Here is a 12,403-nt window from a genome sequence, read left to right as displayed (position 1 = left end):
TTCTTACGTTTACCTTTCGTCATCTGGTAATCTCTAGAGTTGTTATAGTTGTCTCTGTTTAGAGATTGTTCTTTTTGTGATTCTGATTACCATCTATCAGCAGACCTGGGAGACAGGCTCTCTCCTCTGAGTTTCAGTGGTTAGAGCACTCTCTTCTGGCAAGCTCTCCTCTTACAGGGAAGGTGTACAGATATCTGGTGTTTGGACTTCCTCCTGGCCGAAGAAGAAGGCCCAAAACAGGACCATTCCGAGATGCTGTGTTGCTTTGGCAGGTCACAGACGCTGTCAGCTTCTGTGGTGCACACTCTCACCTGTGCAGACTAAGTTCCTAAGTTCGGCGGAATCCTGGAACCAAGATGGTGCTCCCTGCCCCTGAGGCAGAGGGCTCCCGTGCAGAGCGGACCACTGTCCTCTGGCTGGGAGGGTGCCAGATGTCTGTGGCCTCAAAAGGATGCTGCCTCAGCAACTCTGTGGCTCCTGCCTGTCCCAGAAGCTGTCTGCCTCTGTGGTGCACACTCTCACCTGTGCAGACTTCTGTCTTCATTTCTTATTTTGTTTATTTGAACACTATATTTTGGTTAGTATGCCTAAGGGTTCGTCTATATTGTTGATTTCATCCCTGATTTGGATTATTTCCTGCTTTTTACATCTCTTTGGTATGATTGCTTCTTCTTTTTTTTTTTTTTCTAGAGGTTTCAGGTGCACTTTTAAACTGCTGATATGAGAACTTCCTAAGTTCTTTATGGAGGCACTTAGTGATATGAACTTTTCACTTAACACTCCTTTCATTGTGGTCCATTGAAAAACCTAGATTTTTGGGTTCAGACTTCATCTTAGAGAACCTCACCTATGTTTAAACTCAAGTAAACTAGCAGGCCAGTTCCTAGCACCAGTTTCATGGTGTTTAAAAAAATATCTGCCCCCCCCCAACATTACAAGTCTGCCCCAGCCTAAGAACCAACAATCAAGAGGAAAGCAGAGGTGAAATGCATGGATTGGATCCCAATATCAGCCAATCATGTTAAAGGCCACAATAACATCCCCAATTTGCAGGGGGCTAGCCCCAGCATGTTTTTTTTTTCTTGTAGGTTCTTCTTGAGGTAGCCACAGGGGAAGAGTGTAAGCAGTGGGTAACACTGTTTTATGAGAAATTCAGGGTTGCTGTATAAATACTTATCTAAGCCTAATTCACTATGCTATTGTAGCTGACCTGCCTTCTGGATCCTCTGAGGCCAGAAACTGCAGTTTCTGGAACTTAGCACCTCTTCTGCAAGCCTCAAAGTATTAAATAAATAGCCTTTTTTCTACCTTCAGCCTGATTGTTGGAAGTCACAGGAAGAGAAGACACTTAGAGAAGTGATTATAGAATTTTTACTAAGTTGTAAATGTTTCCTATGAAAGCTATCTAAGGGGAAAAGCAGAAAGATCTTAAGCAGGGAAAGGGAAAAATATCTCTAAGTGTGGAAACGGAAAAGATTTCTACTCTAAGTAGGAAAGCAAAAAATTCTTCTTTCTCTAGCTTTTCCTTATCTCCCTGTCCTCACTACTTATACATCTTTCAGAATGCATGATCACATATTACAAAGTTCATCACAATTTCATACAAAAAGTCAAATCATAAATAGGATGAGAAGTTTACAACATCGAATGCTTACATGAATGTCCATCAGTAGTAATTATCTAGCTAAATATTCGTCACCTGTCTCAGCTCCTTAGGTTCACTGAAGTTTTAAAACTAAGTAACTAAGTTATCTCATTGTGTCCTGGATTTCCTGAATGTTTTGAGTTAGGATCTTTTTGCATTTTGCATTTTCTTTGATTGCTGTGTCCATGTACCCTATGGAATCTTCTGCACCTGAAAAGACATAACAACAGGAACTGATGAAATTTTAAAAAATCATCAGATTCTACTACAAAAGCCTATATGCAATAAAACTGGAAAATCAGAATGAGACTGATGATTTTCTAGACAGAATCTACATACCAAGGTTAAATCAAGAGCAGGAAAACTATCCAAAGAGGCCCAGATGACCTAAGGAAGTTCACTAAAAAAACTCCCAACTAAAAATACCCCAGGTTCAGATGGCTTTAGTGCAGCATTCTAACAGACCTCCAACAAAGAGATAATAGCAATATTCCTCAAACTCTTCCATAAAATAGAAACAGAAGGAACACTACAAAATTCATTCTATGAAGCCACAATTAATCTGATCACTAATTACTCAAGAACTGAACAGTAAAAAATAACTTTAGAATCTTGTTTTCCAAGTCTGTTGTGATATTCAGGGCTAGCTGTGGTGAGAGAACTGGGTTGGGATGATGCCTATTGCTTATGTTCTTTGGCTTGTCTCTCACTATCTGGTTATCTCCGATGTTAGCTTGTCTTGCTGTCTCTGACTGGAACCTCTTGTGAGCCTATGAGCTGCTAATCTTAGGTGTGTCAGCACTCCTTGGAGACAAGCTACCTGTGCTCAGGATTGTGGTGGGGAGAGCTGTAACACAGTGTTAGCTCTGAAGTGTAGACAAAACCAGAATTCAAACTTCATATGGAAAGACAAAATAATTATGTTAGCCTTGTTAGATGAAGCCTGTCAATGTGGGCATGGGATTTAAGATTGGTCTCCAATCTTTTCCTATTTGCCTTTGAAACTGGCAGTTCCCCTGCATCATCTGGATGCTCTCCTACTCCCACCTTGATGAGCCTCTTTACCTGTAAGTCAGCCCCAATTAAATGTTGCCCATAAAAGTGTTTCTTTGTTCATGTAATTTGCTCACAGAAGTAAACCCTAACTAAGAATCTTTTTCCTCTGAGAAGAGGAGGATCACCACACTCGGTTCCATCCCATCCTAGAATATCAAGTATCTGCAGGACTAGGCACATCCTCTTCAATTGAGGCCAGAAAATTCAGACCGATTAGGAAAACAGAAACCACAGGCAGACAACATAGGATAGCCCCTGCTTCAGTAGTTGATCCATGAAGATCAAGCTGAACTACTGCTACATATGAGGACAGGGAGTATAGAACCCCAGATTTATTAAAATAATTACATAATTCAAGAGAGCTCTAAAAACATATCTCATAAGTTTCGATGTATTTGTATATGATAATTAACAGAGAGAAATGATTGAACTTCAGGGGTGACAAAAACTACACAATATTCTAGTCTAAGGATATCATAGTTAATGCATGTTCTTCAAGGCATGGCAATTACTGCAATAATCTGAGCAGACTGAATGTAAGTTACAGAAGTGGTAGATGACTAGAAGAAAACATACTCTTGGAAACACCAGGGCAGGTGTAAAATCACAGGCACTTTATCAGGAAGCACAAAGCCTTGCAAATTTAAGAAAGATCACATCTAAATGTGAAAAGGAGAGCAGCACACACAATTACATTATTTGTATTAATGAATGGAAATTTTAATCCCTAGGAAAAAAAGACAGTTTTGTATTTTTTAATACAGACCACACCCTAATAATGTGATTGTCTTTCATTGAATGATCACTTATCCTAAACAAAATTTTCCAGCAAAACATAGATTTCATGGATTAAAAAAATAGTGGACCCAAAGTTCTGTGCTTGATAAATGAGGGAATAGAAAGAATTAGGGAAAAATATTATGATACTCAAAAAAGAGTGCAAAAATAAAGACTATCAAAGAACTAAAAAGAAAAATGTTAAGTTTTTAAAGAAATAACAGTCAGGCAAATTCAATATAATATAGCAACTAGGAAAATAAAAAAAAAAAAAAAAGCAACGGAATGGGAAAAACCCATATATTTTTGAAACTGTATTCTAACAAATGATACTCATTAAAAAAAGATCAATGCTCAGCCACATACACTATGTCTTTTAACTGTCTTTTATAGTGAGATTTTCACTCCTTTCAGGGATAATTTTTGCTTCCTATTGCTTATATATACCCCTGAAAAAATCTTCCATAAAGGAAACTACCACGGAAGATGAATAAATAAAAATGTTTATAACTAACTTTAAATGTCAATTCAAACTGAATATAATCTAGGGCTTATGTGGTTTGTAATGATGAATATTGCAAATAGCTCTTATAGTATGATAGACTGGAATTCTTAATCAATATAACAATTAATGTTAATAAAATTGAGCTTATTTAAGAATGATATTCTTTGCACTTAACTTGTTTTTTAACATTCCCTAAAGAAAAAATGAAAGCAAAATTTTACTAGCCTTAAATTCCCTACAAAATCACCTTTTACAAACTAAGATTAAAAAAAATGTTTTATTTACATTACTCATTCTTCCATAAAAATGACCCCAAAGTAATTCAATTTATAGATATGAATTAAAGGAAGAGTAATATACCCTAAAAGAAACCTTATAAAATTAATATCTATAAGTACTGGTGTCATATGCAGGCATTGCATGATATTGTTAATTTGTTTATTACTGAGATCAATTGAGTTCAATTGGAGTCTTTGACATAATTTCTAGTAAAGCTCATTTGTAAGAGCTGATGTAATCTTCGTTATGTGTTTCAAATGTTCATCAGAAAACTGGTTTGATGAACTAGGATTGTTAGAAAATTTGCCCAAAAGGAATCCTGCCTGATGATCATTTCTACTGATATTCATGTAAACATAAGTGATATGGAGGAAATGGATAATCATGAAGAAAGTTATACCCCTTATTTGTTACCTGAACAGATGAACTCAGATGCCAAGCCCAAGGCCAGAGAGTGATTAGGAATCCTCCAGAGGAAAACAAGGAACTGAAAAGTAAATTGCTAAGAAAAGTACATTTGTCCTTTAGAAGTAAGTACAGTAATAAGTAGTGGCAACTGGATGGGTTCACACAATATTAATACACAAGTTTCTGTCTATCTTACTGTATATGATGCATTTTGCTCAGGCAGATATCTTGCTGACATGAAACATATGTTCTCTTTGATCTCTGTTTTCTGGTTTCTGAAGATTTCCATAATTTTTTGTCATTTGAGTGACCCTAGATGCTTTTGGAGAATAAAAGACACCAAAAATGATCTAGGCGATAAAGAAACTTATTGTTTCTTTTCTATTTACACAAAGCACTGTTATGTGAAGAATGATTATTTCAGTTGGAATCTAGACAAGCAGTAAGTACATACTTCATTTACATATTTTACTTTATCATAGGAGACAAAGCATTCTAGAGATTCTGGGATGTAGACCATGATACCATGAGTCTTCTGGCTCTTCCTTTCTAGAAGATAACCAAAATGTATTTTGTTTCAATGCTGGATATTTTCCAAATTCTGATTGTTTTATGTTTATGTTATTGTTTTTCATTTTTTAGTCATATTTTCTCAGTAGATGCTGAATAAAAACCCACAGTATTGACCTTGCTATTAGAAAGACTATATTTATTTGCCAGTTTCCAACTTATTGTGTCTTGGGATTTACTTGAGAATATTGGAGCAAACATTGCTTTTGGTTTATTTCATAGAGACTACAATAAAGTGGTCTTTATTGGTCTCCTAATGTTTCATCTGTCAGAATGGATTCCCAAGTTCTGCAATCAGTCATTTGGAAATCTGCTCTTAGTTTTACTTAAATATGTTACAGATTATGTGATATATAGATTTTGTTCAAATAATCTATCATAATTTTAAAATTTTGTGGCGTATGAATCCTGCAGCAGAAGTCAATACTGAGAGAAGTATTTACTCACAAGGAGAATTTTCTCTTTCCTTTATTTTACATTCTGTTTCAAAACATTGCCTCATATTTTTTTGTATTAACAATTTCAGAAACTTATGAAAAGTTATCAATTAGAAACATATGAAACATCTTCCTATTCCAGAAGATAATTTGTTAATTTCTTACAAGTTAAGGTGTCCATATAAGCTATGACTTGTTATTTCTATTTTTTGAGTGCTAGAAAAAATATTTTATCTGTAATACCTTTTAAAATTTGAGAGAGCAGTACTATGGGTACAGAATTTTCCATTACCAACACTGTTGTTTACAAATTTCAAATTTTTTTCTCATTATTACTGTATATTTTCACTTACTATACTCATTCAACACTTAAATTTATTTCTCTTTTTGTAATAATATTAAATGTGTTTGGATTAATGGGGATTGAGTGTATTTTATAAAAATTGATATACATTTTATGTAATATCTCTTTTTCAATGGGGTTACTCTACATGGGAGTCGTCTTGGAGAAATTGTGATAATTTCTCCACAATGCTGTAGAACATTTATCCAAAATAACATTTCAAACATTCAATAATATCATATTTAAAAATGACAACATGAATATATGTATATACACGTGTGTGTTTGAGAGAGAGAGAGAGAAAGAGAGAGAGAGAGAGAATTACAGTGATATTGATACTTTTAGAAAAAGATCCTATTCACTTTTAAATAGCGTATATCAGAATAAAATAAAATTGGAGATGTTGAATATTTGTGGCTTTGGATAACATTAAAGAATATATTTATAAGAAATGGGTTAATAGAGAAAATGAGTATTAAATAATAAAAGTCAATGTTCATGGTAAAATGTATGATGGAGGAGTTGAACCAGAATTCCGAATGTTCAGATGGAGATGAGAAAGAATGAAGAGGAACTTCAGATATTTGAGTTAGAAAACCTTCAGAAACGCATCTGCACAAGCCCTCCATATGCCTGAGATAAGCTAGATATTATTTCAGATAAGCCTTGTCATATATGTCAAGGAAAGCTTTTTTGTTTGTTTGTTTGTTTGTTTGTTTGTTTGTTTTTGAGACAGGGTTTCTCTGTGTAGCCTTGGCTGTCCTGGAACTCACTTTGTAGACCAGGCTGGCCTTAGACTCAGAGATCTGCCTGCCTCTGCCTCCCAAGTGCTGGGATCAAAGGGGTTTGTCACCACGCCCAGTCTTTTTTTTTTTTTTTTTTGTAATTCATTTTATTTAATTTCAAATTTTTCTAGCTAATGAGACATGTCTGTGTGTTCTTTTTAAAAAGTATGTGAAGTTTAATGTCCAGCACTCTAACAATTTAAACTGCATGATTTTTCACTGTATGCATTTTCACGTGGTGCAGAAGGAGAGAACTAGAGAACTGTTTTAATTTCTTTTTACTTACTATTAATAAAAAAAAAAATCAAGGCAAAAAAATTTCCTATCTAGACTTTAACAACAGAAAATAACATTTTACATAGAAAACATCTTTTGGATGATTATATGACACAGTTTTTAAATTTTTCTGAGTTCGTGGTCATTGACAAATGTATGTGTGTGTGTGTTACAGAGTTTAATTATTGCATATAACTTCCTATAAAGCCTTGCATATTACATAGCAGATATGTTTCCAAAATAATATATGTTCCTCATCCTATATTGTGTCTACACAAAAGAGATTGTTGTATGGTTATTCACTGTTAATTTGTCACCAATACTTGGATGTTTATATCATTACTATAAACACAACAGCACAGTTGAATAAGAGAGTTATTTTTAAAAGTAAAGTATAGGATTACCATTTCACCTACATTGTCTGTGATCTCCTTGCATAGCAATATAATATTAGACCATTGTAAATAATTTAGGATTCACAAAAACATAGCCATGATAGTAGAGATACAAAAATACTTAATACAAATTAATAATCTCAAATGGGAATCCTGTGTGGATATAGTATTGGTAGTATGAATAGATATTCTGCCTAAATACATACTAGTAAAATTTTTAAAGTTGTGTTTTAGATATTTGTGACTAACATCAATGAGGTTAGAGAACCATGAATTATAGGGGAAAGTGCAATGTGATCATATTTTCTCACATTACATCTAAATTTATCATATGCCATCATTATGAACACAGAGAAGAAGGCTCCTAGTAGCCTTACTACTTCTGTTTGTAGGCTGTATAAATCACCAGAAATTTATTTTGTAACTATTTAGAGAATTTAATGTAAACTTATGGTATATTCACTTTCCTGTCAGTTAAAACCAGTGCATAACTGTGTGGTTATTGTGCTGAATTCCTCTCTATATGCTACGATTTTTTTTCTGGCTTTTGCTTGTACAGTTTTAGAAATTATTATTATTATTATTATTATTATTGTTGTTGTTGTTGTTGTTGCTGCTGCTGCTGCTGCTGATGATGATGATGATGATTATTTTGGTTTTTAGAGTCAGGGTTTCTCTGGGTAGCTCTGGCTGTCCTGGAACTCACTCTGTAGACCAGGATGGCCTTGAACTCAGAAATCTGCTTGCCTCTGCCTCCTAAGTGTTGGGATTAAAGGCATGCACCACCAAGCCCAGCTAAGAAATTATATTCTCTACTGCTCTGTTTTCAGGGTGACACCCAAGACCAACCATTTGATTTTCTCTGTTTATCTTGCTATGGAAGAAATAAATAAGAATGGCCATATTTTACCCAATATTTCTCTGCTAGTTAATATTGAATGTGGCCTAGAATTATATGGTGAGAGAACTGATTTGGCATTAAAAAATAAGGAATTTATTCCTAATTACTACAGCAGAAATCATAGAAGATATTTAATTGTACTTACAACACCTAAATGGGGAGTATCTACAAGTATTGGACAATTACTGTACATCTCCAGAATTCCTGAGGTAAGTCAAGATAAAATAATTTTAAGGAAATAATTTCTCACCTCAGTGAAACTTTCTGAGTATGAAGGCAGTTTAAAAGGCAAATACAGGGCTTATGTTTATTATGATTTATCAAGCATAAATACACAGATATGTTTTGTGCCAAACAAAATAACTTTATCATAAATGGGAATGGGAGACATCAGTAATTTGAAATGTTATACCAGAAGACTTAGTATACTTTTATTTGTTTAGAGAATCGCAAGAAGTTGGATATAATTGTAATAATTAGATGAAGAATTAACACTTTCTAACATGACTACACTTTGCTCAAGCACACTTTGATGTTACATGAATCCCTCTGCATTCTATCATGTTCATATTGTTGCCTATGTTCTGTATTTTTCAGCTTTACTGTGGTCATTTTCATCTTCTTCTGAATGATAATGAACAATTTCCTCATCTTTACCAGATATCTCCCAAGCACACATCTCTACCACTAGCCATGGTGTCCCTAGTGGTTCATTTCAGATGGAACTGGATAGGAGCAATTGTTACAAATGATGACCATGGAATTCAATTCCTTTCTGAATTGAGAGGAGAAATGCAAAAACACATGGTCTGTTTATCAGTTGCGATTATTATCCAAACTCAGAAGTTCATGGCCCTTAAAGACTATAGTATGAATTATAACAAAATTGCAATGTCATCAGCAAAAGTTGTAATAGTTTATGGAGACAAAGACTCTCCCATACAGTTTACCCTCATTATGTGGAAATATGAAGGCATAAGGAGAATCTGGGTCAGTGTGTCACAATTTGATATGATCACAATTATAGGAGAGTTTTTGCTATACTCCTCCATGGGGAGTTTCATTTTTTCACACCAGCAACCTGAAATATCTGGTTTTGAACAATTTATCCAAACAGTACACCCTTCAAACTACAGTAGCGAATTTTCCCTTGCCAAACTGTGGTGGATGTATTTTAGATGCTCTTTGCCACCATCTAATTGTAAGAAGCTGAAGAATTGTCCAATCATAACTGTATTTAAATGGTTATTCATGACACCATTTGGAATGGCCATGAGTGATACTTGCTATAACTTATACAATGCTATGTATGCTGTGGCCCATTCACTCCATGAGATGCTTCTGCAACAAGTAGACACGTGGTCAAATAATGCTGGGAAGGAACTGGAATTTGACTCTTGGAAGGTAGTTAGTCTTACACCAAATTGCATTTATGTAGTTTGAGTTCTTTAAGAGAACAACATGGTCTAAAGCAATGCCAATAAGTAATTTGACCCATAAATGTACATAGTTTTGTACTCTATTATTGGATATGTAGCAGATCACGTTAGTGTCATAAATTATGACACAGCCAACACTGGTATGGAAGTCAGCATTCAGAATCTAAGTCATGAATTTTTGTCCAGATATTTAAATCACATATGTGACTCATGTATTAATTTTTTCTCATGAAACTCTTAAATAAAAATAAGAAAATGACTTGTCTTTTATGTTAATCAAAAGTTGCTGATCAATTTACTAAGTAGATCCCAAAGAATATTAAGTACTATTCCATTAATTTCACTTATTAATAATTTCCATTCCATTACCTGTGTTCAAATAATACTATTGGCAGTTAAAACACAGAGAATGTATTATTACTCTCCAAACAGAAAAATCAGGAGTGTAGGTTTTAGAACACCAAATCCAGAAAGAAAATTATATTAGTAAATAAAGTGGAACTAACTTTACATCTACATTAAATTTATTTTCATCTTTAGTACTGAATACTTCTGGCAAAGATAGATTATTTGAAAGGATAATAAAAATTGGGAATTTTCTAAATCTAATACTTTCTATTCTAAAGTGTAAGCCTAGCTGAAACTAAAATGTCAAATGTGTTTTAGATGTTCTCTATTCTGAAGACATTACAATTTGTAAATCCTGCTGGAGACCTAGTCAACATGAACCAGAATTTGAAACAGGATACAGTGTATGACATTTTCTATATTCTAAATTTCCAAAAATATTTTGGACTTAAAATAAAAATAGGAATATTTTCAGGTTATCTCCCAAGTGGCCAACAGCTATATATGTCCAAGGAAATGATGGAGTGGGCTACAGATATGGATCAGGTAATTTAGTCATAATTTTAATGCATAACATGAAGCACAATTAACTAAGCTATCCTCTACTTTTGCTTTGCCATGGAATAAATACTTGGTATTTCTTCGTTTATTGACTTACTTTATACTGCCATAGATATTCTCTCTTTCTTATTCCTATACTCTTTTTTGATGTTTCTTAATATATAAATCATCATATATTCATACATTTTATCTGTAAAAACCAAAACAGTAAAATTTAATATGATATATGTATGTTAAACAAGGTCTTTCAGTGAATCTCCGTTGTGTGAATCACTGGTTATTTATCCATTAGGATATTGTCCTTTTATTTATTTATTTATTTATTTATTTATTTATTTATTTATTTATTTGAGACAGGGCCTCTCTGTATAGCCCTGGCTGTCCTAGAACTTATTTTGTAGACCAGGCTGGCCTAGAATTCAAAAATCTGCCTGTCTCTGCCTCCCAAGTGCTGGAATTAAAAGAGTGTACCACCATACCCGAGTGTCCTTATTTTTATAATGCATATTACTTCTTTTCACAGATTCTACCCTCAATATGTAGTATGCCTTGGACACCAGGACTCAGAAAATCCCCTCAGGAAGGAAAGGATATCTGCTGTTTTATATGTAAACCCTGCCCAGAAAATGAAATTTCCAACATGACAAGTAAGGTTATCATTTATCAAAACAATCAGGTTGATTTTTTCTCCCATAATTAACATAGTTCTCAAAAGTCCTTTGCAGAAAGGAAAAGATATATTATGTCAAAGAGTAAAAAGCTTCAGAAATACTGTTATTCAAAATAATCCTCTCTCTCTCTCTCTCTCTCTCTCTCTCTCTCTCTCTCTCTCTCTCTCTCTCGAAATATATTTTGTCTCCTTATTCTAGAGTCTGGGAACACACTATTTTTCCTAAATATTTTTTTAGAATACTAATGATTACTGCATTATGACATGTTTGTTCTTTTAAATTGTGTTAAATACATGAATGCTATTCCTTTTTCAGTACTTTACCTTTTATTCACTTTACATTCTAATCACAGCCCCCATCACTCCTGTTTCGCGAGTCCTATACTTAAAAATTTATCCCCTCAATACACCCTTGCCTTCCCATCTGAGTAGGGCAGCATCCTCTTGGATACTGCTTCACCATGTGTTATCTGTTCAAAGTAGGACTAGTGCTGAGGCCCAGAGTGGCAGCCCAAGTAGGGGAAAGAAATCCAATGACAGGGCACAAAGATGAAGATAGATTTTGCTCCACTTGTGACAGGACCCAGATAAAGACCAAGCTTTAAATTTGCTATTTATGTTTAGGGATCCTAGTTCCAGCTGTGGCAAGCTCCACAGTTGGTAGTCTAGTCTCAATGAGTTCCTAGTTATTTGACTCTTGTAGTGTCCTTGACACTTGTAGCTTACCAATGTTTATTTCTAACTTCCTAGAATACTTGCTAAACTTATCCTGATATGACTTGTGAGTTTCTCCATCAATTTCCATTTGCTGCTATAAGAAGCCTCTCAGGAGACAGTTATGCTACTTTACTGTTTGCAAGCATAACAGTACTATTAATAGTGGCAGACTTTGGCACCATCATAAAACTTGGGAAAATCATTGGTTAGCAATTCCCACACACTCTGCTCCATCTTTATTGCTGCAAATAAGCATCACAAATATTTGTTTGAAGTATTCCCTGAGTGGAT

The 12,403-nt window shown here is 34.3% G+C and overlaps 1 protein-coding gene across 1 annotated transcript; it reads left to right on the top strand.

The window, feature by feature from the left end:
• Positions 1–4,906: 4,906 nt before the first annotated feature.
• On the top strand, positions 4,907–11,372 carry LOC110287961 (vomeronasal type-2 receptor 116-like; the record flags this gene model as incomplete). Its single annotated transcript, XM_021154436.1, has 5 exons — positions 4,907–5,112; positions 8,307–8,586; positions 8,975–9,781; positions 10,483–10,710; positions 11,249–11,372. Coding segments are annotated over exons 1-5 (1,645 nt in total), but the record flags the coding sequence as incomplete, so codon positions are not given.
• Between the last annotated feature and the right edge of the window lie 1,031 nt (positions 11,373–12,403).

The sequence above is a fragment of the Mus caroli genome, unplaced genomic scaffold (genome assembly GCF_900094665.2).
Source record: "Mus caroli unplaced genomic scaffold, CAROLI_EIJ_v1.1 scaffold_20134_1, whole genome shotgun sequence".
Taxonomy (NCBI): domain Eukaryota; kingdom Metazoa; phylum Chordata; class Mammalia; order Rodentia; family Muridae; genus Mus; species Mus caroli.
Note: the sequence above shows the minus strand (reverse complement) of the source record. Positions and strands in the feature narration are given on the sequence as shown.